Source organism: Aplidium turbinatum, chromosome 10, assembly GCF_918807975.1.
Source record: "Aplidium turbinatum chromosome 10, kaAplTurb1.1, whole genome shotgun sequence".
In the NCBI taxonomy this organism is placed as follows: domain Eukaryota; kingdom Metazoa; phylum Chordata; class Ascidiacea; order Aplousobranchia; family Polyclinidae; genus Aplidium; species Aplidium turbinatum.
Genome location: NC_137481.1, coordinates 14,739,830 through 14,766,803, shown reverse-complemented (window position 1 = coordinate 14,766,803; position 26,974 = coordinate 14,739,830). Strand labels below are relative to the sequence as shown.

General features: G+C 36.8%; 1 protein-coding gene across 3 annotated transcripts in view; it reads right to left on the bottom strand.

Annotated features, from left to right (window-relative positions):
• LOC145778198 (3',5'-cyclic-AMP phosphodiesterase 4C-like) overlaps window positions 1–26,974 on the bottom strand; it is a 77,587-nt gene that overhangs the window by 37,381 nt on the left and 13,232 nt on the right. For 2 of the 3 annotated variants that reach the window (XM_082589647.1, XM_082589648.1), the window contains exon 3: window positions 26,491–26,617. In XM_082589647.1, the coding sequence (XP_082445773.1) occupies window positions 26,491–26,617 (127 nt within the window). Of the gene's footprint in view, window positions 1–7,774; window positions 7,872–26,490; window positions 26,618–26,974 lie in introns of those variants that run through there. The other variant, XM_082589652.1, reaches the window with a different exon arrangement.

Sequence of the window (26,974 nt, the reverse complement as noted above, 5' to 3'; positions counted from 1 at the left end):
TCAAATGAATCAGTTTTACCAGCTTGATTAAAGTGATCACAGAACAGCTTCTCATTGAATGATAAAACGATTGATCTGTCTCAACTGTGCAGTAACAATTCTATCAAATCCAGCAACCCTTGTCAACCGCTATCTCTAATAATAGGTAGGCTACTATAGATTGTTGAACCTAACTGTGTAAACTTAACCAACACGTTCTGACTATGACGGGTTTTTACATTTCCCTTGTTTTATTCTGATTACATGCTTGGCTGCTTTAAATGAACGTACCGATAAGGAAGCTGGTTTTTAAATAAAGAAAATTTTACAGAACTGTGGCAATACTTCTTATGTTTACAAAAAATTATTACGATTGAGTGAATTCAAATGCGGCAGCTGACGATTTCGTTCTGAGCAAATAAAATAAACCGAAAATTTTTACAGATAAATCTGTTTCTTCTTGGCTGCGTGATTTTGGGAGAAACTGCCACACGTTCTCGAAAAAATAATTTTTACGTGTCACTTATCTGTTGTGTTGAGACTTGCTGCTATCTCACAGTTTCGGTAAATACACGTCCATCTTAACACGCATTGCCCGAATTCTTAAATCATCAGGCTAAGTTTACCCACCGAAAAAGCCCAAACCTCACGCTGTTAAATTTAGATTGAGTGGTGAATTCTGAAAATAATGGCTAATACAGTAGCGGTAGTTAATAAAATAGAAATTTGTTGTAGCTTACGTAACAACGTTTATAAATGATTTATTTTTGTATATAAATAACGGTTTGCTGATTTGTAACAAAACAACGTTGTTTTTAAATTTTCTTTTAGAAAACGTTAAACCTTTTTAAGTGACCAAGCAAAAAGAACTCATTACTTATAGACAGCTAAGAGCACTCCTCATTACTAATTCAAAACTTCCAAATGAATTGCTTTCAACTAAATGCTATGTAACCACAAAACGTTTTCTAAAACCACTTGTTTTCCACCCCAGAACCACAACTGAAGTTGTTCCAGTTTGCTTCATGCTCGACAATGCCCACTAGCGCTAAAAAAACATTCTCGATAGCGCCGCACGGCTGTGCAAAACTGTTAGTTGAGAAGTCCTCAGTGGGCAATCTACGAATATTTGAAACATGGAAGAGTCAACTTCACGCTCTATGAAGCTATTACACACAACAAGATCATAAGAAGTACGAAATAGGCTAAATACGAGAAGAGTAAAAAGTAAGATTCCCTTCTATCTACAATGTTTTGTGATGATCTCGACTATTCTTATGTCAACGACTTAAAAAATTTCATTTCATATCAACTGTATGTGAACTATCGTTTTAAATTTAACTTAAAATCCTGAAACAATGCACTGTTGTTGGTACTAAACTGCTATATGTTATTGAAGTGTTGCAAAGTAATGCAGTGAAGTATCGATAATAATGTTGGCATGAGGATACACAAGTAAGCCGAGGCCATAAATACGGTTGAAAACCGGAGACACTGCAAAGACACGATAAACAAATTCAGCAAGAGAAATTCCACGTATAAAAATGGAGCAGAGAAAATTGAGGTAGATTCCATATCAAGGAAAAAAATTCTCATTGTTTTCAGGCCCACTGAAAACAACTTCAAAACGTCTTCATGAATAACCAGCTAGCCACCATCGAAACTTTTCTATTTGTTTTTACTTGAACAAAATTAAGACGACAGTAGGTTACACAAGAACGTTGTATAATTTGCAATAGGTTTTTCACAAGTGATTTTTACAAACAATTCACAAAAGCCAATGCAAACAGAATAAATATATCACCAAAATCTGTAAAATAATTCTATTGTATCTTTTAAGAGACTCAAAAAGATTTGGCATTAATATTTACCACCACACCCGTTGCAACACATTAATAAGTCAATGGAAGGCCATACGGATGAACTGGTGACAATTGATTTAAAAACTTGGCTGACATTTCACTCGGCATTTTTTCATAAATGTAGCAATGTCTGTTCTATGAACGTAACAAAGCTCAATGCAGACAGCGACAACAGATAGGAAATCCCATTGGGCCTAAAACTTCCTGATGTCACTCTTTGTTGCTACCTATCTTTAGCTTAAGGTATAGTGCAAAGCGTAAACAACAAAAATAGATTTGATGTTTGTTTGTTATTACTGTAATTTGTCGTGGCTGTTTGCAAGTGTGTCACCAAGGAACGGATGCCGCAACAGGTTTGATCAAATAACTGTGCACACGACATCTCAAGTCGTTGAATTCAGTAGGCTACTAGCCTGTGATTTTATAGGGGTTTTTGCTGTTTTGTATCTTTCAACAACCCAGCCTGCAAATCAGCCCGTTTTTCACATTGATTCAACGTCTAAAGTAGAATTAAAATTGAAAAAAGCTGAAGAGTTGTCTGGGATCTAGGTTGTTACCCAGACAGCAAAATCAGTCATTTTTACGATGATTCCACGTCTGCTGACGTTAAATCAATGTAAAACTGACGGATTTTGCAGTCTGGGTACGTTTCCAATAAAGTCAATCATAAGATGCTACTAACGTTTCTACAAGCAAATTTTATGCCGAAGATAAAATTTGAATATTTGCACTTTGACGATATAAATAGCAAACAGTTTGCTTGATATGACGTCCTTTTTTTTCAACATTTTTTTTAAAGAGAAGAGCGTAAAAGCAACATAGCAAAACGGATAAACACCACACAGTGTAACCTGCACCCTGGCAGTGAATTACCTTGGTCATCAGCGATCTCAAAAGACATCACATCATTCAAGACACAACTAGCAAGCGCAAAAACTAAAAGTATTTTCTGACGGTCAAAAGATAAAAATTTAGTTATATTTTGCTTCAAAAAAATGTAATATTCATATCACAAAAATAGTCAAAGGATCCACTTCAGTTATTACTTAGCTCCAAAGCATATCGTTTGGTTACATAACAGAGAATTGGCATTTTGCAATGCTCTGTCCTGATCCTATTGCGTTTTTACCGAGTCGTATGAAAACCAATAGCCTTATTAAAAATTTAATCGATGTTAACATGTACACAAGCATCAAGCCCTTTGCGTAAACATCAAGAAAATTGAAACATTTTGTGAGCTTTGTTTAACGCGTATTTACTTCTGTTAACATGTATGTTTTGTGGGTTATTTTTGGGATTCAAATGAAACTAAAAAAATAAAAAAAACTCTATTATTATTTACACATGCAGGTATTCTGTTTTAGAAAAATGGTTAAAATCCTTCTGCAATCCCAAAATAATGCTGTTAGAGATCTACAGTTATGTGCAGTGTACACTAGGTACACTTGCACTACAACAGCAATATTTTGAATGGTGCAGATCTTTTTAGTATTTCTCTAAACAGAATACTAAAATCTGAAAGTAAAAATGCTACCTCTGCACTCTACTTGCCATCATTCTCGTATTAGCTTTTGTATTAAACAAGTTAACTCGAACAAGCCCATATCCTGTTGTAGAGATGGATCTACAGCGAGTGATTACTATCACCGATACATCAATGCTACCAAGTGCTGATAATAATGTATTGCAGAAATGCAAACTAATTCTTCGCAAACACTCTTGCAAAAATTATATTGCCATAATTAGTACCTAACCAAACGCCTTTCTTCATTCATGTTCAAATAAAGTGATTAATCTCTATTAAAATTATTTTTCTATTTGATAGTTTGTCTTACCGTCTTGAATTTCGTTTCGGATCTGGACTATCAAAACTGCTAGATCCTGAAGTGTAAGGACTGTGACATGCTTTTCTGCTTGGTATCGGTATAGGACGAGATGCATTTATGTAAAGCAGCTTCTTCTTCATGGAAGGAGATTGCTTGAATTGAGTAGCTTCTTTTCGAGGATATAATTGCTGAGTGGGATCAGAATGGGTCTTTGTGTTGTGTTGATGATCTTCTGGAATGGTATCTCCGTACAAACCGCCACTTGAGAAGGAGTTGAATCGACATTTTCTATCATGCTTCCAGGGAAAGTGATGAAGACGGTCACTCAGTCGAGCTACAGACTTTTCACTTGGCATCATCAACGTATTAAACTGTCCAGAAATTTAGTCACTGCCACGTCCAACTTTTGCCTTGACAAAGCAAGTGCAGAGGAATACTTTATAGAATTTGACTATAACGTTTCATCAGCTCCTTAACTGCTCTTGTAGAAGTCTGCAGTTTAAAACAAGTTAGAAATGCTTGGTGTAGGTTTGAGGCTTAGTTCTCCCTGCTATAAAAGTTAACCTTTCAACACGCTCTTAAATTGAGAAAAAATAGTAAATATTTATCGCAGCTTTACAGATGTACAAAACAATGGTGTCTTGCTAACACGGCAGAAGGAAAAACGCGTACGAATCAAAGTGCCGAACTCACTGATGTGCATGTTTCCCTCAACATCTATAAAGGATTTACGACGAGCGACTCCAATAAATATTTGAACAAAAACTAATTTCCAGTAAGCAACTTTCGTCTTATTATGTTGAAATGAAATCGCATGACGATGTGTTGACCTCGAAATTATACAATTTGTTAATAGGGCTTGGGTCAACAAAAACCTCTTTGTGTGTAAACATCAGCTTAATTTTCAATTAAAGTTGTTTGAGAACCATTGCGAGATCACCCATTGTAGTTTGATGCCTTCTCTATTGATTGTTGTCTCTGCGAGCTTTAAACCACGTCACATCTTTAATACAAATACCATGGCTACGTTGACGTCAAGGGCTTTACCTAGTAATAATGACGTTCTAGTGTTCAACAGTTTAAAGCGAAAAGACGCCACTGCTACATCGATTCTACATTGCAGGATATTCGATTATTACCGGTCCCGAGTGACATTTGCAATCTGACAAAAACAGAAGGTTAGCAAATGTACGTCTATTTGCGCAGGCTATGATAATTAAGTGTTAAAGCAAGCACTTGTTCATTTAACAGCACTTCCTCTGTATCAAGTCAAAAGATCAATGTTCAATGTTCGGTTACGCCAAATCTGATGGGCAATGACATTTCAATCCGAATACAGTGAAGTGTGGCTGCTAGAATTTTCTCAATCTTGTAAAAGTGAAACGTATCAGTCTTCATATTTGCAAAGGGTCTTCAAGTGATTGGCATCCATTCCTACTTCATTATGAGGGCCTTTTTAGTTTATTTACGTTGTTCACTCACAGTTTCAAAATTTTAACATATTGATTTACTCAATATCCAGATCGAAGTGTGTCACTTCGAAATTTATGAAGCATTAGTTTCCGTTTATACACCAAATTTCAAATAATTTTTTTCGTGGTCCGCGACTGCTTCATGGGCACCACAAGGGGTCTACCAAGACAAAAAGGTTGAGAATCATAAAGAAAAGAAAATATGTAGTAAAATAACTTCCATCCATGTTTATAAAACATGTGGTAATATTGAAATTTAAAAGCAACAAAGCATTCGAATGAAACTCGTTTCCAATACATGACAACCTGATGACGTCGGCGATAATGTATCGTTTTCACTCTGTGCCAATATTCCTAATCAACTTTCTACGAAATGAAATGTTTCAGCAAAAAACTTCAACACTCAAATCAATCACAACACGACAGGAATGGATAAACTTACTTGCCATGACCTCAGAATGAACCAAAGCAAGAATCAGTTGCTATTTCAGGCTATAACTGATTCAATTTACATTAAAATTTAAACAATGAGCAGTATAAACGGTGGTTTAATTTGCCTAGTCAAAAAGTGGTTGGACAAGAAAAATCAATTCCAACAAATGGAAAGTTTTTCACTTCTTAGCAGGTTCATAGTCATTTCGCTAACTTTTTAAGTAAAGGTGCATCACATGAGTTTTAACCTTAGAGCATACACAAACATTTGTACTCCAACAAAAGAAGTACTATTATTATCGTACTGTAACCGGTCGTAAAGTACAAGCACCTCACAAGACGAACCTAACTTAAAAATTTAATGTAACGTGACGTCATGTCAACGGTCATGCATGACTGGCGAAAGACTGAAACTTGAATTAATTATTGATAAGTGTCAATCATACGTCAAAGAAGTAAACAAATATCGAAATTTAGACGCAAGTATTTTCGGACGTCAGTCCATTGCATTGCAGTCCACACATCTATAACTCATACAACAACACCCATGTGAGTTTATGCATCAACTCTACAAAATTGCTACAGTATTAACTATCAAAGTTTGTATGAGCAGTGTTATTGATTGCTGGGAAACAGAGGTGTGAAATGAGTTGTTTTTTGTTATTCAACATCATTCGGTGTAAAAACAGAGTGACACTGTTCACCAGACATTTGATAAATAAAGTGACTTGCGTTCTTCTGGTGACTATAGGCTACCTCCTGATGTTAAGGATAATGCCTAGCTTCTATCACCGACGTTTCGTCAGTCAGCACGACTGACTTTATCAAGGAGGCTGAAACAAGCAAACACAACCTGTTCAGCAACAAATGGCACAACGCAAAAACATACAGACGAAATGATAAAGCAGCAAGAATCAGAGTTAAAAAAAAGCAACAAGATTACCGCTCAGTTCAATTGATAACGCAGTGATGCCCAAAAACAGTAGGCTACTATCCGGCAGCGTAAATTTATCTATCTCTTGGAGACCAACGTCAAAAAACGTTGAAATAATATGAGACAAAACAGAAATGGAATTAGCAATTTCACTGATTGCAAAAAAGCTCTGAGCAAAGGAAAAGGTGAACGCAAAATCAAAATATTTTTTTGTACACAGAGCTTTCTCACTTCATTTAACATTCGGTGTGTCTGCAAACGGCTAGATTTCTACAGAGAACCAAAAATGTAAAGTTTGAAACGATGAAGAGAACTAAATTCAACCGGTACCAATGTTGCGAACATGACATTCAGTGGTGGATTCGCGCACACCGCTTCCTAAAACCAAAAACTTTGCAGAACCGGTTCCTGGCCAACTTTCAACATATTAACTAATATAACCGCCGTATGAAGGGTTGCCAGATGTGAAAATTTTTAGTTAAAGCAAACCGGTTGACAACTCGATTGAACTCCACCACTAATGACATCCACATTGTCTCAATATTTCACCTATTCACACTGCTTTCGTTAATTCATTGAAGTCTACTAATATGTTTTTTTTTATGTAACGTTGTATTTATCGCCGGTATCAGTTGCTGCCAGTGTTTTACATAAACAGACTGTTACAATGGCTGCGCATGACCTTCAATTCACTCCAGACCAGTGTTGGAAACTAATGCACGAATGCAACATGTGACAATATTATGAGTTGTTAGTGTGAACCAACGCTCAACTGGCAGCCTACAATATCTATATCCTGCTCACAGACCTTGGGATTGGCGCTCTTCCCACTTAGGTACCAGTGAGTTGGACAAATAATGAAATTAAACACGTCAGCCATAGCATGATTATGTTTTACGTCACGAGTTCAGGCGAAGACAGTAGCCTACTAGTTTGATGTCACAATTTACAACTCATATCAAAATGACATTTCTACGAAGCAGATAAACGTCAATCTGCAAAACGTACTTTAGAACAATCTAGCTTTCTAAAAAGAATTCCTTTAAGTTAATATCAACGTTTGCCAACAATATCAAACGTTAATCTTTTTACTCGTTTATTTATGCTTGTTTTTCGCGTGAATAAAGTATGTTAAAACCTTTGATGTTACCAAGTTGTGTATGTCAGTGGTACATCAAAGTGAACTCTCTACCCAAACTTGATTGATATCAGTTTACCACTACCGAAGTTTAAAAAGCTAACACGTTGACTAAGCCAAGACGAACCTACCATATGCATGAATGTCGACGAAATTGTGTAGCTCTTCCATGTTCTGAAGGGGGGTAAGCATGAAGATAGTGGTGGTTGTCATGTTGAAAGTCTTTTTTTTTCCCTAGTCCAATCGGACTTTCGACTTCTGAATCGCTGCTAAGTTCGTCAGTACTGTAACCAGCAGAGCCAGCATCAAAGTGAATTGGAATGAAATGATGATGAGGAGATTTCTTCTTTTGAAAAGATATCCGTGGTTTTACTGGATAGCTATTTTTTGGATCAAAGCTGAGATGGTGTTGATTCATAGGAGATTGCATTCTCAATTCGGGCGAAGAAGACAAAGGAGAAGGAGCAACTGAAGAGTGTTTTCCTCCTGAAGTATTGTCGCCATGTGGCCGAAAACACTGCACACGAGGCAAAGCTCGAATGCGTTTCGGAGACGTTGATAAACTGTTAGAATTACACACAGGAGAGTCGTTGAACTGGATAGTTGGCACAATAGGAATGTTCTGCGAGGCTCGAGCAGCCGTACAACTTGATGGTAGAGCGTTTCCTCCTGGCATTTTCTCTGACAATGTTCCTACATGAATAATTCAATGATTGCGTGAACAAACTACTAGTCCTTCAAGACTGTAGCAATAAATCCAATTAGCTTCGCTCGATCAAATAAATCAAGCATGGCTGGCAAACGATTTCGTGAGTGCGTTTATGTCAAACCACTAAACTTGCATGAGAAAGGAAAACTGTGCCCTGTCAAATAATGAAAGTTAGCAATCATGTATGAGAAATAGCTGAATTCAAATCGACTACTGACAAAAATAATGGTTATTTGCCGCCCTTCAACGACAAAACTATGGACACATGGACAACTGTCAATTTAATTCACAAAAGGCACAGTTGCAAGAAGGCATAAATTTGGAGCATCCCGACAAAAGTAAAAAACGAATGTTGAATAAATCTTAAATTGAAACTTTTTGGACCAACTTCGGGCACTAGTTGCAACTGGTCATGGATGTATGATGCAGTAATTACGGACTACATCAAATTAAACTGCACAAGGCTAAACTGTTGCATCCAACCTGTTAATAACTTAGTCATAACTACGTGAAATATTTAATGTGATTCTTCAAACTATATCGACACCGAATTGCTGGACAAGAAATGAAATTATTATACAAATATTAAATCTTGGTTGCTAAATCGACAACTTTAATGATTTTCTTGCGCGGCCCACGCTTCCTTTGTTATGTAAATAGCTTGAACACAAAACCTTCAACCTGTCCGTCTGCTGTTGAATTTGTTTTCACTAAAATGTGCATTATCTGCAGGACAAGTTCACTTTTTTTCTTATTGAAATACTTTGATGTTGATATATATTATATTTATTATCATAGTTATTCAAACTAAATTGCCAAGTTAACAGCTGGCGGTTGTGGATGAAACTAAATACACGTTTAAAGTTAGCTTCAGTCATAATCGCCATTTCGATGCTACTGTATGACCGACTTTAATATTCAGATGGTGAAGCATGATTGAACAAAGCCAACAGTCTACTTTCAAAGATCACGTATTGTCCATAAGTCAGAAACAATACACAAGCTTGTATATATGCGTACTGAATAAGCTAGCGCTAATTTTGATCATGAATTTTTGATACTTTCGTGATCTTATCCACATTCAGACAATAGATTAGCCAATTCTTATATCTTCCAGCAGGCCAAAGTAAAGTGTTATTCATTTGTGTAAACTTTTGAAAAATGATCTAAAAATCGGTTTGTCACACTGCCGTCCAAAAACTGCATCACTCTGATTGAGCAACGTACTGTAAGCCAGACAGCAAAATACGTCTTCTACGTTGATTCAACGTCGACAGACGTTGATTTAATGTAAAAGAGATGGATTTTGTTGTCTGAAAAGTTACCACCAACGTCTTGGCAACAAAGTTACAAATCTAGATTTTCACCAGGAAACGTTTTTTAGTGCAATTACCAAATATGCTGAGGCTGTACAAACATACAGATGGCTGCATACAAATATTTGTAACAGCATATTCCACGCAAGGATGAAATTAATCGGTTTCATCATCAACTGGTCATGTCATTCTTGGCAGATATTCCTGCATCCATCATTCGTTTACTGCCCTCATCCAAACCAAATGTTAACAGCCTGTTCAAGATCATTTCTCTATGTCAGCGGTTCTTAACCTTTTGCCTTGTCGGCACCACCTTGAAATTACCAACCAATTCTCGCACCCTCTCCTAGGATTGGCTGAAAAGCAATAGACGCCTAACGTTCGAAATTTTTGTTGAAACTTGGTAAAACAACTTTGCTTCTTACGTCATATTATAACAAACCTTGATAATTCAGCATCCCCGCACCACCTAGACACAGGTCTCGCACCCCTTAGTGGTGCATGCACCCCTGGTTAAGAACACCTGCTCTATGTTCTCTTCGCTATTCCTCTAATTACTTTCCTATCTTTTCGAAGTCTATTATCGAAGTCTCGATTTCGATAATAGACTTATGCGAAGTCTATTTCGAAGTCTATTTAATAGTCTATTTCGAATAGACTTATTCGAAGTCTATTTTGACTTGCTTGTTTTCATTCTTGTTATATGAACACTTTCGACTTTTGCTACTGCAAGCTGCAACTAATCGGTTTAAGAAACCGAATTTCCAACGAAATCAATCACGGAACTAGTGCAATGTGCATGACTCAGTGTGGACTACACTCTGAATTTTCGAAGTCCCTAGACAACGATCCAATTGCAATATTTTTTGATGAGCTCTAAATATTTTTCGACAGTTTTTTCCTGATGTCAGGACGTGGTTATTTCAATTACGTACACCTGTTTTTGTTTCTGAATTCTATCGCTGGCAAACTTTTCGCTCTTGTGTTTCGTCAGCTGAATGTTTTCACATTAAAAACTAAACAATGGGCAGGCTTAATTTCCTTCTAACTTATTTCAAGCGCTGCTGTTTCAAAATGGACCTAGTTCTTCTGCTGAAACTCAACAAAAACGGTTTCTTCTTTTCTTGACAACTTCTAAAATGTAACTGACTTTAGTAAATTCGACTTCAGTAAAATCGTGAGTTTAGTAAATTCATTACCAGATATGAGCTGTTTCAACCGTAATATTGTCAAAACGACTGCAGCGAATGCAATTAAAGTGAGAATAGCATTTGAAGAAACTTCACTAAACCATTGTTCGTGGCGGAAGTTGTGACGCAAATGGCTGCCACTCTTGCAAATCAGCTCATTTCAGCGTCATTTGAACAACAGCAAACTCCAAGCTTTCATATAAATAGACAAACAAGGCGTCTATCAAACAAACTAAAACCAAAATCTTTCATATTTTAACCATAGCTTGATCATGATTTTAAAACTATAGGAATCTTAGTTTCGTTCCGGGACGTATGACACTATGAATAGACTCAATCAAACAATTACTATTCCATTCTCTTCAAGAATTTGAATCGCCTACAATGGCTAGAATTTCATGAGCATTTGCAAGAACGGAAAGTATTTTCTCAAGCCTCAGCGGCCGCCAACTAAAGACAACAAACTGCCAAGTAACTTTGTTTCTACACAATGAATGTGACTGCTGAAGCAGACCACACAGGCTACTGCATTTGAAATAGGCCTATTTTATTTTAAAACTAATTAAACATCTAACATGTTTAATCTGCGGATAACTTTTAAAAAATATCACCTCTATCTAATCATCTAATTGCAATATTTGCATTAGCACAAATATCCATTTCTGACGACTTCAGGCCACTTTCGAAAATTCTGACAAACACAGGAAAAGATGACATAGATTTGCATCTTATGAAATTGATACATCCTCAGTCCTCACTTGATAATTCAACTGTTCGATAAGCAACTTTTGTTTTAGCAGTGAAACCACATTAAACAGGTTCAGACGAGCAACTCTACAAAGCTTTGAAAAAAGATACAACTGACCAAAAATATCTGTTGTCTAAGCACAGAACATTAAAGATCCGGTGACATCTCAGCTGTTAGCACATTTAATTTCCGCTTAAAAGCGCAGCACTTTCCTATAGCTACAATAGTTTTGTAAATACAATAATAATATCTACTTTCCCAGCCTCAGTCACACATAAATATAGCCTGGCTGCAAACTGTAGCCTACCCTACAGCATAGGCATGGAAACTAAGAAAATAATACATGTCATGCTTCGACTGATTTAAAATAACATGTCGGTTGAATATAGTCCCATGCACATAAAAAGGAAGTCTTTGTCAGCACTTCTCGGTCAAGCGATTGCCTTTCATCACATTTGGCGACGATCCGTGACTGAAAATCAAGAGCTGAATTACTGTCGTCGGTAACCATCTGGATGCGATGTACAAAAGGCTTCCGATTGTAACAGTTTGTGACGTGTGTCCAACGTTTCAAGCGATCTTGTGAACGTAACCAAGTCGAATGTTGTGATTGGATCAAATTTCTTGTGTCGTGTGCTATCTCAGAGTAACTTTAAACGACTATTTTAAAAGGTACGTTTAGCACAAATAGTCTCAATGTTCCCAGTGACTTGGCACATTGCTCTGATATGTTCGTCTTGGTGATTCAATTGCACGTGTAGTGTGACATTGTTCAACTAAATACGTTGCTTTTAAAAGGCAAAAGCCAACGTAGCCTGTCGCATTCAAGCGTTGAATCGATATGACTTTTTGAACGGGAGCTGTGTTTTGCAATAAAAAGTTGACACATGGGATGTAAGTTGGATGATATTTTTTATATCATCATCACAAAAAAACGATTAATTGCAGCAGAATAGTGTTGACAAAAACTCTAAATCTAAAAGAAAAAAGGCTAATTTTTCTTGGCATTGCATGTTGAAGTGACAATTAAAAAAGCAGTCAGATTCTTCAAAAGGGATTGCAGATATCCTTTTGCCAACGATGCCAACCAATAATATGAGTTTCCATAATGCGCAACAATGCAACAATGCATATATGTTAACATGGCCGTTGAGAGGGTCTTTTGGGCCCGGTACCAATGAGACCTTTGGGCCCCAAATCAAGACATTTATAAGGAAAATGCATTGTATCCAAACATGCTGTGGTTTCTTCATGTTTTCGGGCCCCTTGACAAGGTTCCAGCCCCCTAAAATTATGACGGGCCAGGGTCCACAAGTATCTCCTGAGTCCCTTGTCAACGCTACTGTATGTTAATGGTCATTGGTGGCTACAAACATTATGAAAATAACGTTATAGGTTAATTATATACACTCTGTTGGAGGCCACTATTGTGCCAAAGCTGCGACCATCAAGCAGTAGTTGAAACACTTCCTTTACCATAAAAGCTGCACGTTGAATTGCAATTTTCAGATGACTGGCTGCGAACGATCCAAGCACCGAATAGAATGCATTGTTGTAGCAGCACTATACGAAGCTATACTGACCTTGCTTTCCCTCACCTGCCCTAAAATCTAAACAATCATGTCTCATCCAAAAAACGATCAGCGATTGTTGGTTTTGAAAATGTAAACTTGTTATACATATCTCACTAATTTACAACGAGTTCCTGTTCTTTTGCAGTGAGCGGTATGTTTTTCAGCTGCTTAGCTACAAAACGTCAGTTTTCTCGCATCAGTCAACATGACAGGTGACGTCAGAACTCACAACGTAGATTCAAACTGAAACAACGCAGCTACATAGCGACTTGAGGAGAAATCATGTAGCCTACCTCCGTTTTAGTACAATTAGCAGCTCTCTGCAGCACTTTGCATGCACGCTTTGAATTCCATCGAGATTTATAAGCGCACAAAAAAGGAATATGCGCATGTAGGCTTTTCATGCAGATGATTGCGATGATCATAATTTAGGGAATTTTTTTTAGTTGGAAAGCATTTGGACATTGAAATTTGCAACTTAGAAAAGTTGAATTAAAAAAACCGCAACAACAAACACGTGGATGCAAATCTCACTGACTTTCATCACAAATACCTTGCAACTTAGCCGACCAGCTTGCAACTTGGCCGACCAGCTTGCAACTTGGCCAACCAGCTTCATAGCATCTTTTCACATATAAGCTAGGTGGGCAATTGCCCACCTAGTCCCTTCGCTTGCCCCCCTAGCCCTTTCTTTGCCCCCCTAGTTTGAAACTAGGTGGGCAATTTTTAAGACTTAATTTTTGTTTAAATTTGATCCTAGTTTTATCTTAAAACAGCAAATTTGTAGTTTTTCTACTTTCTTATGGAACACTTCACTTCTGCGATCTATCAGCGCTACCTAACGTGGGAATTCGTTATATTTCATTGCAGTTATTTTTATATATTTATGCTATAACAACATAGGGTGGCATCACTAGATGTCTACATCATTTCTGCAACTACTTCGTGATTTTCACAGCTTTTACCATTAATGACTAATAAACCCAGGAAGCTGACTTGAGAGTGTAACCCTACCCCTATGTCATCAAAATAGTCGTTTCCAATTTTGATAAAAGTGATTCGGCAATTGCTTCTTAACGAAAAATAGGGAATATATTTGGGTACGATGGGAGTCGTCGTATTTTTTGTATTTTTAACTGGCTAGGGCTAAAATTGAGTAGCCTACAGTTACCCTTTAAGTAGATTTCGTTCAGGGATAACTAAAGAAGGGGATGCGAAGGCTCACAGCGATTGCCTTATTCTTATGACACTTTCAGGGCGGTAGTTTGTAGTGCGTGAAACATGCGGTTCTTTTCAAAATTGCAGAAAGTTTTGTAGTGCAGCTGGTACAGTCAGCTACCAAAGACATTTAGTAAACGTTACATAGACTCATAGAGCATATTTAAAAAATACTTGTTTGGAAAGACGGTTGAAAAGTTACCAGTAAGCTGTTTTTCTTAACAAAGACTTTGCAGTAGGCTGGATGTAAAGCAACTACTGTATATGGGTAGTTGAATTAACAAGTAACCATGAGCATGCAGTGAGCATCCAGGCCTGATGCTAATAGCGCAATGCAGGTTATTATAACAAGATTTATTAAACTACCATCGGTGCCAATGGTCATTTTACGATAAACAGAGATTATTTATGATAAACAAAAGCCCTTCTACTGTCAGACGTATTAAAAGCCTTCGTATCCCCTTCTTTAGATATCCCTGATTTCGTTTTGTAACTCTGTTCATTTTCTTCTTTCTGGCTTAAAACAACTGAATTTTCTTGTTCTTTCCAGGTAGCCTATGTGTAATGATTAGGGCTATTTTTATTTTGACCTAAAAAAATATTTTTGACTATATTTTTATCAAATTTTGACTTTACTTTGACATAACGAAATTGCTTATTTGTAGAGGCCACAGTTCATCCTTGAATTGATAGCCTACCACTCAGTTACCCAAAAATAATATTATGTCGATTTCAGACCCAAACGTGATCAATAAACGTTTGCCTTGATTGCGATGCTTGTTGTCGCTCCAATCCAGCTTAATGGCGTTTACTTTTCCTGTGGCTTTCAACAAAATACTTTTTATCGCACTTCACTATAAACTCGCAAAATTGCACCTTAAATCACCCCCTTTAATCAAGTACGGTTGGCTATAATATGTCTTTTTACCCACAATATTCCTGAGAAATCTACATTTTTACATGCTTTACGCTCGGAAAAAAATGCCCTTTTCCCCATCATTTTCGCGCAAAAAGTGCCTTTTTTAAATAATTTGCGAGCTAAAAGTGCCCTTTTTTGAAGATTTGCCCACCTAATCCCAATTTGTGAAAAGATGCTATGACCAGCTTGCAACTTGGGCGCGACGAACAGATAGATTAGAGTTAGTTTGTAACAAAAGTGCATTTATAGCACCACTAAAGATCACATTAAATCCATTAAAACGTATCCAAGTAAAAATACATCTACAATTTAAATTATTACGTATTTCATTCCAGCAAGGTAACTCCATAGATTCATCACAATTTTTCCCCTATTGTCGGAATGGTCGCTGGCTTTGTCCTACTGTCAGTCAGGCGAGTCAATGCAATCCTTATAAAATTTTCAAAATAGAAAATTAGTTCAAACTGTTTCTATACAGATTGTCTGCCTCAGGTTCTACATGTATGTCCATTATTCTTGCAACCAAAGCATAAAAATTCTTGCTTAATAATTAATTTTAAAACGGCATATTTTCAAATCATAATTGTAAATTTCATAATATTAGTAGTCCATTTAAAATACTGTAGCATCAATTATCACCAAAAAAGTCTCCATCCAACAATTCGACAATTTAGTGAGGTTTTGCCCGCTCTGGCTCCAAACCAATATCGGATTGTGTTGTAACAAAACTATCTTTTAATTTCACTGATATCGTTGTAGTGGAAAATTATAGGTTTGCAATGAAGTTTTTAACTTTTTTCTATCTCTTTATGTTACTTTATGACAGCGAATTTTAGTCCCGTTGGATAATTTTACTCAAACTCAAGGGCTCATCATGCTCTATGTCAGGGGTCACCAAGCTTTTTTGCGTGCGGGCCACTTTAGCACTGAGAGCTGTGGCGGGCCGCACTAATAAAATTGTAGGTAGGTTGACTCTTGTGCTAGAAAAGAACGCATTTCGAACCCAGTATCCAGCGTTACATGTTGTTAACATTTATCTTAGAATACCGCAGCAACAAAATTAGACGAACAACGCCACTGCCAGGCCAAGCTCCTTTAACAACACTTTTGACTTCTTTAACAATGCCTAACGAGGCCACGTAAACGAGGCCACTTGTTTTGCGTACTTATGGTGAGGCGAGCGTTTCATCAGAATATTCATCGCCAAGCAAGAGTGGTGTTGTCACTTCGCTTCACAAAAGACATCTGCCATTAACAGTTTCAGTAAACAAGGAAATGTTTGACACATCGCAATACAGGCAACAATAGTGACCTGCAAACATATCAGCGAAAAATAGGCTCCAATAACATGGAGAAAGAAACCAGGCAACATGAAGCAAGCGCTTGTGGAAATCACCGAAAAGACATTTCTATCGTAACTCATGAACCCCTCTAAAAAAGCAATGAGTTAGTTTTTCATTCTTTTTGTGAGAGTCTATAAAACCGTCTTTCTTTGATTAGCCTATTAGACAACTGTCACTTACGGTGCTTATCAGCATGGCGAGAACTGTTGAATAACAACATTTTGCAGTACTAAGCTAAACATTTTCATAATACAACCAGACAAAGTCTTTAAATTTATATATAATAATTTGCCAATTTATTATAAATTGAGTTGGCACACCGACTTATTTTGCCAGCAAAAACTTGCATAAAGGGAACACTGCTCGTGAAACACAATAACGGTGAAACGCACACTAGTGTTTACATGACATTTAGGTTACAAACTTAAAATAAGCTACCTTATGCTCACAGACAATTTTGAAATTTGAAAACAGACGTTTTAATCAACCACTGGGACAGTGTGGCTGGACATCGCATTGGAATAACTTTAAGCGACCCCACCTAGAACTACAATCTGATTGGTCGGTGGAATTGCATGTAAAGCGAAAATATGCTTTCCGAAAAGTATATTTTGCCTTCATGCTCTTTAACTCCTCAAGAAAAGTATTTTTGGTTATATTTGTAAGCTGATACCTTCCGCGGGCCGCACATAACAGCGTGGCGGGCCGCCAGTTGGTGACCCCTGCTCTATGATGTTACGGTTCATCAAATTAATCTTAGTGCTAGATTACTTGAAGGACGAAATGCACTCGCAGGTAAAAATCTGGTTTAGACTTACGAACTGAACAATTTACCAGCAAATACATATGACCAACTGCTTGTTAAAGTTTTGAGTTTTTCAGCAATGAATTCTCCTATAACGTTTGTATCAACAAAGTTTAGCAATGTTTAGCAATGTACGACCATCGTGTAGATAAAATAAACAATCCACTTCTTGGTGACGACATCAACGGACGCGGGTTTATTTTAAATCTCTAAGGAGCACCAAACTTTACAGAAACGGTGAAATGGAAAATGTTCGGTCAAATCAATATCAAAAAAATTATTCATCCCAAAACTTTCAATTTAAATACCGAAAAGTTTGAATGTTCATCCGGATTATTATCTTTTCTAAGACTAGTTGCAACGTTCATCGGAATTTCCACAAAACTTGTGTCGTTGCTTTTGTGGAAGTAGGCTATAACAACAAACTAGACGACGAAGCTTTCAAACAAGACACATAGTTCGCTATTTGACGTCATCCAAGAAATTAAAAACTTGATTCCAGAAGTTGAAAGTTATTCACATTAACCTTGCAACGAGGTCAGGCTTCACAGGGCAATGGTAGCAACACATCATTTAAGCTGAAGTAGGCTACTTTAAGAACTTGTAAAAGTAAATAGTCGTAAAAATCATTAAATAACATGGTACACAGCTTTCGATCCATTTCTCGACAGCTTTTCTAAGGCAAAATAAACCGGCTGACATTTTTTACACGGTTGAATTTATTCTATTGGTCGTTCTGACTGGTTTTATAGCAGAAGATGTATCGTTAACATCAAGTTAATCGTACAATCATATGATCTTTAGTGCATGTAGGTGACATCTGCAAAGAGAGGCCTCATGTATTGACATAGTTATGATATTGGAACGACACATCCTGCACAAGTGAACTGTTGACCATCACATTTATGCAAAAAAGGAAAAATCCAACAAAAAAATCATGATCACACTTTAAAAAGCCAACAGTTTAGAAAAGTGAAAATGAGGTAACTTTCATTTGATTTGCCACATTTCGTCCAACAAACATTTATTCTACGGTAATTTCACATGTAATGGTTCAAACTATAGAAAAGATCAAAACGAGCTGACGGAGATTTGCTTTATACTTTGTATTCGAAGAGGTAACTGGCTAAACTAGCATGAAAAGAACATTTCAATAATTTTCTGATCTGTACGTAGCCTTTGTTCAGACAGTTGAGTGTCTTGAAAGATAAACAATTAAACAGCAATGAAATAATGAGTAATGAGCAAACGATGAGCGGCAACAACAATTCCTAGAAGTCAATATAGTTGTTTTTACGTCGCTACACATAAAACTGACACAATAAACCCGACAACTTAAATAAGTCGAATGACTCTGAGGATGTGTTGTATAGAAAATGACGCCCTTTGTGAAACGCATAATGAAAAATTAAACAAAAACCCTTCTAGTTTAATGAAAAGCCGTTTTCAGTGTTGCATCCAAATAATTTAGTTTCTTGGATCATTAATTTATGAGGTTATTTTTAGGTTGTGAAAAATGGTAACAACATATGCCACTGTGAGTTATACCAGGGCATTTAGAAATTCGTTCATTTTGCTCACTCAACCCAAGTTCTATGAAAATCGGCTATTGGGCACATTATGCTGGGTGCCAAAAGTAACAAAACAATGCCCAGCTCAAGAGCTATCTGCAAAGTGTTGAATAGGCTACCTATTGAATTCTCCACCAGTTTCATGAGCTCTCCCTCAGCGTCATATTTTTTATCACAAAATAAATTTGCTAATTATAGAGGCTTCAAACTGTTTTTGTACCCTGTAGATTGTAGAATGCTAGTGAGATTTCTCTTGGGGCCCTGACTCATGCGATTACGAAAACCAAATGCATGGATGCTGTTATTTCAAAAACAAATGCTAATACATTGATTGACAGGTCATTCGGTTGACAGGTAAAGTTAAGAGCAAACGAGCATTGAAATGATGTGACTAGTAAGTTTAATAGGTTTTACGTTAATTTACGTCTTTTTCACTGGGTTTTCTATTTCGTGAAGTTTGTGGTGCAATTTTAAATTGGTGTAGACGAGAAGCGTTTTACTTGACAGCAACTCTGTGAGTTTATAGAATGCAAACACATTGGCTACGTACAACTACAGTTACCTTGCAAGCAAACTTGCTTTTGTTTGTGCTAAAATAAAACTCAATTTATTGGAATCGTTATGATACAAGCCGTTTTCCTATGCAACAATATGAAAATTTGCACTACAATAATAAAAGTGTTATGCCCTCACATAAACGGTTTCATATTTCGAAGAAGATATTTCAGAATAGAAAAATCAACTGAAAATTGTATTTAAGAAGTCGGCAATCAAGCGAAACAATCGCAAAATGTATTAGTTACTTTTTGAAATATATGACACAACACCCAATCCCATTGAGATTCAGGTTCCTTGGTAAAATGATTGCATGATGCAGAAACGACATCAAGCACATTTGAAGTTAGAAAAAAAAAAAAAACGCCAAACAGCTGCACAGTTTTTGGAAATATTTAACAAAAATTTTTTGAATGTGTTATATTCGACACGGTTTAAAAAATAAGATACCGTAATTACAATCATTGATCTCGACAGAGCATGTGGTACTTTTTCTACAGATAAGACAAGACACGAACAATCAAATCAGGTTAATATTTTTGAAAAAAATTATCTTAAACTCGGAAAAAACAAAAAACTATCATACCAATAAGTTGAAATCAAAAGGTTTATTTAATAGTGTTAAGGAAATATGAAATCCATCACTTCTCTCACACATTTTTGATGTTTGTTAAGTTTTTATTCTCGCCTTTTCTACCTGCTGAAAATCTGATGTTGCGTTCTTAGGCATGAAAGAAGGATAAAGTAAACATTTTAACTGGTTCAACGTGATGCCTCTGTGCTATTTAGATCGATTTTGAAAAGCTCAGTGCGAGCGGTAGCCTGGGCAAAAACACACAACAGTGTGGACGGACAGGCAAACGATTCCTATCACACAGTGGCGTCAGCACGCAGCAAGACTTGGAACCTGCAGAATGCATTGGAAGTGAATAAAAGCACCACATTTGCAAATTGCCAAATCCACACTTCCAATTAATCAATCCATTATTTGAATGCTTGATCCGATTCAGTCTCAAAAAACATGTAGATAGAAACACTGTACAGTTCGATTTTATTTACGTCTGATGTCTAGATGTCCACTAACTGCTGATGCTTGGCTGAATGCAGTCATTAGGCTACATTTTTTGTATTTGTTAGATTAATTATTTGTATACAGTAGCCTACGTCTGTTCAAAATACAATCCTTATTTTACCGCCTTTGTCTTATAAAATATGAAAGACTCTGTGAGCCAATCGGCAGTGTTTTAAAAGCTCGCAATACACATGACATTTCGCGTGAGCATGCATAGATCAAAATTTTAAACATATCCATAGCAATCAACGATTGTTATAATTAACTTTGACAATTGCCTAGATTCTTACCTCGTTCTCGCAATGGTAAACCTTCTTGTCGCCGCTCCACGAAGAACGATTGATCTTCTTGCTGTGTGAGGAGAAACTGGCGGCGACGGTTTTGGGCTTAAACAATCTTGTGTTGCTAAGCCAACTCTCTGTTTTTCTTGTTGAACTTTTGCAACCTCATGCTTGTGCTCCAGCCTTCGTAGGGTCTTTGGAGAAAGGTAATGGTGAGTTACCTTGGTAGTTTGAACCTTGTTAATCCGGACTTCTTGACTCGGACCCTTGATCAACATCGTTGGGACGCTGACAATCCGTTGGACTTGGACCCGTTTTCCAGATTTATTTTCAGTAAAAACAGTCTCTGGAAGAGATGTTAGATTACCAAATCTCTTAGTGAGAACTGGAGACGATAGAGGACTTGGTTTGTTGATGACAGGATCCGCATCTAATGGCGTATTTGCAATCCTCGTTGTTTTAGAGGTCACTTTCGTTACGCCAGTTCCTGAAGCGTCGAAGGTGATAGTATGCACTGTATTACTGTTGCTCTGTTCACGAGGCCACATATTGTCTCTTTAAATACGCATAAACAGAAAAACTCGTCAATTACAGAATTATTCAACCTGAAAAGTATTCATTTTCTGTAAATTTGTGAACAAGATACAAGATGGCATCTGTCTAATCACTTACTGTATACTACTGCAGGTGTAAACAAGTCTCTCTGCTTACATTTAAAATTCTGTAAGTGAAATGTACTCGTGCAACTTCAATAAGTTCTTCAACAAATGTCCCGGCACTGATTGATCTGAGCCAGCTAACCGATGCCCGATAAGCAGAAATTTAATATATTGTATCGTGGATTAAGCTGAGACACGGCATTGGTTCCCAGCACTATTTAAAGACAAGCATGTAATATCTAAATGCAACATTACAATTAACTTTTTATTGAATTACCCTGTAAATCCCAGCGGTTCACAAAGGACCTATAGCCTTGGAAATTTATATCAAATTTTGTTTATAAACATAAGCTACCTCATTATTTTGCAGTATGGAACTTTCCGGGAGCTAACAGTTCTGTAGATGATGTAGTAAGGTGAACCGGGTAAACATGATCTAAATAGGAACACACATTCCGATAATAAACATTGCCTATCATTACAAAGTAATCCAGTGATTCTCAGCCTTCCATAGTCCATGCCAATAGCCAATTTAAACAAAAAAATTCGGACACCAAAGCGACAACAAAACAAAAATTCCATGAGAGAATAGGCAAGTAAGATTTGAGGTCTGAAAAGAGACATTCTGCGTCATGAAACACTCATCAAAAGCAAAGTGTGTTTAAAGAATTAAATAAAAACCAGTGGTAATGCACGAAGCTGTTTAGCAACTAAGTGATGGTGATAGTGAGGAGTGTTTTGTAACGGTCTATTTCTGGGGGTTTTTTTTCGGTCATTTATCGGTCATTGACCGATTTTTTAGCAAAATGTCCGAAAAAATATATAGTCAATTCGGTCAAAATGCCCGAAAAAAAAAACATTTCTCAGCGAAACTTAATGTTGTAGCTGGTCAGGAAGTGCAGATTTTGGTTTGTATCAGCTACTTGAAAGGAAACATTTTCATCAGAAAAAAATGACGGAATAAATATAAAAGGACCGAATTTTTTCAAGTCATTTCGGATAAATGACCGAAAAGTCTCAGCGAAAAAACAAAACCCAGGTCTGTTTATTATGCTGGTTACATGATGTGACGCGGCACCACAACAAACGTTGAAATACGAAATAAGCTACTCTTCAATTTCAACAAAGAATATTGACACTTTACAACGCTAAATCACCACGGACTTGAGTTGGGATTTGTAGCTATGAAAAACTGCAAATTTGTTCCTTTTTCGTTCATATTAATTTCAACAATTAATCCAATCCTGACCGCGACTATACTTTATCTACACCTGACTGAAGCAAGTATCTAGTAGACTTAACAGTTGCTGCTTTTCTTATTTAATCAAGATAGCGCTTTGTCTGCAGTAGCCTACGGTAGGCCACAGTGCATTACGACAAACATCGAGTATTCCCAATTCAGCATGTAAATGTCAAACACACCACAAACATTCGCGGTGATTCAAAGTGAGTGGTAAAAATAGATTTGATGCAATTTCTCGACAGTTTCGCAAACACGAGAAAGTCACGTGATAGTGCTTAAAATGTTATCCATCCACTATTGGAAATAGAAGCTACCTTCCCGTTTTTGTGTTGCTCGCTGACCTTGTAAGAATCACGAAAACTTCGTACAAACAAGTTAATTCTGATACTGTTGTCACTAAATCTTCTACTGCTCATCTAGCAAGCTTTCATAGTTGATGATTACATGATAAAGCCAGCATAGGTCCTAGCGAAGACAAGCGACGTGGTGTCTGAGAATACGCTGAGATCAAGTTAGAAAATGAAGCTAATATAAACCCACAGCAATGCACTTACACAACGAACGTCATCACCAAAGCATTTTTATATCTTATTGTAATCACGTGGCTAGTGTAGGAAATCAACGATCGAGTTCAACCACACGCAAGGATCTTAAATCAATAGAACTCATAGTTCCGATCGTTGAGTTCGATCTAATCTAAAGCTGCAACTGCATTAAATTACACACATCCTGATGCAAATGAGTGCGAAATCGATCCAAACCTTGTTTGCAAACGGTTACTTCTGCCATCTAGGTTTCAACTACCAACATCCTGTCAAACCCTGTCAGCAAAAATAACTAATTTAAACCGTAAAACCACTAAACCAGAAAGGTAAAACCGTGAAAACAATCAAAATAAAAATAGTTATCGATCGCAACAGCCTATAAATCTTCCGAGGCATTCCCTAGTTTCCGCGCAGACCCTAAGGTGCTTCGACTGGTCGTTGTCCTTTAGTCGACATCTTGAGGATAAACAATCACGGAAGGTTATAGCCTATACCTACGCAATACCATGCCACGACAGAAAGTCGATAGTAAGTGAAATAAAAACAGAGAGAGACTGTTCACCAGGCATTTGATAATAAAATTAATTTGCGTTCTTCTGGTGACTATTTACTAGGTTACCTCGTGATGTTAAATGTAACGATATAACGTGAAATGTAAGTAAGTGAAATAACGTGAAATAATATATACGTGAAATAATATATACGATATAACGTGAAATAACGAAGTAAGTGAAATGTACGATATAACGATTTCCTTCGAGAACAAAAGTCAGCTGCCAATTGAACAATCGACATGCTACGAGTATTCTGATGAAATTTGATGAAAACTCTGGCTTTAGTTGCATATATAAAGCATGCACATTCGTATTGTTATTACACAAAATGCTATTAATTTTATGCAACAACAATGTTTACGAGTCTTTCACGCAAAATCAGTCATTTTTAAATTGGCGACAACTTAGTATCTCGGGTCATTCTTCCATGCAGAGTTCCAAACTGAAAGCTTTGAATTCAGAATAATATGATCAATACACTGTCCATTTCAAGCTAAGCCTTCTTGTAAGCACCTTACCCCAATATAAATGTAGAAATAAGTCTGATTCAAAATAAACAAATTAAGCTTTTTCAATAATTTTGCAGGTTTTTAAAACATAAACGACACGGCGAAACCTTGCTGAGCTGCATTTTCTTGTTTGTTTTTGAAACGCAAATAACTTCTCACTTCTGAGCAATCTCGATTGCCTTGCATTAATAACGACGAAAACTTAAATTGCCTCAGAAAGCATTCTTAAGCTTGCACCATCCTTCATAGAACTTCATGTAATTCATAAAGAAGCTAAATTATTGACTAGTTTGTACTTTATCAATTTCTGACGTTAAGGCAAAATTTATGGCATTATTTATCATATTCGCTATGCCATGGCTATTCTAGTAATTTAAATCAGCATTCAAGAGCATAGCCGTGGCAGAAAAGCCAACAACAAGAAAGTAAAACTCAAACAAGAAAAAATACACAAAGAACACGCCCTTAGTAATAAATACACAGCACTTTTACATGCTTGCCGCTCAGACTTGTCAATGAAAATGAGATTGAATTTTGCATATTCAAAAGTTCTCTTGCTGCTTCCCACAAGTTTGAATGGGACCACTGAAATTTCATTGTAAATATCCAAATGAAACTAGTCGGTCAGAAAATGCAAGGCAGAAGAAGCTCAAACATTTCGTTCTTTGCATTGATATTATTGGCAGCTTGAAACTCTTCGTTTTGGAAATGATGTGTTTCGAGTTACGTTTAATCTGTGCAAATGTGGTAGCACTTAACAAACAACATTTCCGCTTTTTTAACAGTTTATTTTTCAACAAAGCGAGCTACCGGCTAAAAAAAATTGGGTAATTTTATCAACCATCTGATACAAAAAAAATATCAAATTATCTGCAAATGGCTTCTTGCTTCATTTCCTGTGTGGTTAATTACGATTACACTACTAACTTGGCAAGCTACGATACAAGATACATTTGGATACTTCCTGTCAGTGATAACGTTTCCATTAGGTGATGTACAGCAGGATAGTACAACACACAAACACCACCATCAGGTTGGCAAGAAGGTATGTTGCTTGCAACGTTGGTGTTTTTTAGTCGTTTTAATTTACAGAACTCTTCACAAAACTACTCTATAGAGTGCTAGACACAATTTCCTCACAGGAATAAGCCATATCTGAAGAACAAGCCTTTCCAGCAAAGTTTCCTAGTTGTTATTTTGTGCACAAACCATTCAGCTACCAAAACCTAAAAAATTCTCCATCAATCTTAAAGAGAAAAAGTTATTTGCAGTATGTCACTAAACCTTGCTTCGTAAATTACAAACCTTGAAATCTGAAGGTTGTTAGAGTAGCAAATAAAACATCAATTTTTTCAGAATCTATTCTTGTACTTAAATAAACTATAAATCACTTAAAGCAAGTCACTTCAACATTAAATCCGCATATAATGATTAATCAAGAAATCGTGTTTCTGGCATTGTTTGTATTATTCGTGCACGTTTTCGAAGTTCATGCATTCACAGCAATACATCCAGTATTTTTATTTGATTTCAGCATTCAGTAATGCGTCGATCGTTTGTTCTAGCTCCTGTCAGTTTGAATCATATTGGTTGGTTGAAAGATAATACTTCAAGTAGGCCATGCAGATTTAAAATATATGCATTGCGCAAACGTAAACATTCCTTTGAAACATCCAGCAAGAGTTTGTTAATAAAAACGTCGTGTTGACCGTATGGTTAGTATAACCACCTTGCTCAATGATGGCAACTTTGTGCTTTCGATACCAAGACAGCAAAATCTGTCATTTTTCAACGTCTGCAGACGTTCAATCAATGTAAATATGACAGATTTTTGCTGTTTAGAGTATCAAACTACATTGTTGAAATTTTCGTGCTAGAACCCACCGTGTAGAACCTAACCATGTTAATGCAGCTGGCTGGGTCAACCAATATCAAATCGGGCAGCACCATCCAGTTTACGCAAAATAGAAAGAAGCCGTCTCTTCATATGAAAAATATCCATTAGTTAAAAAATGCTTGAAATACTGTAAACTCACTGCGTGGTAAGAGTTGGCATGTATGACCACTCGCTCATTCGTCGTCTGGCGCACAAACTTGGAAGTCTGACGTCGGACGCTCTGCGTAACAGCATCGGGCGGGTATAGCGATCTTCTTCTTGATAGTCTGAAACAGTCACAGGAGGTTTATGAGCTGTTATGTCCTTTTAGATTGTGGAAGTGTTTTAAAGAAAAGTTTCAATATTAAGATAGAAGTAAAACATTTTGCAGCGTTTCAAACTTTCCGTTCATTTAAGCTGAGCGTCTCGTGCCAGTGCCATCAGCGAGTGACCTCACTTTGAATGTTTCATATTCTCTTAGAAAAAGCGCTAAAAACACAAGGATGTATTAATAATTTCATCAATAAAAGACCCACTTTAAGCAGTTCATCCGTTACCAGTGGCGTATATTCAGGGTGTTCAAGGTGTGCACTGCACACCCCAAGAAATCCAGAAAAAAAGAAAATTTCCATCGGTTGTCGATG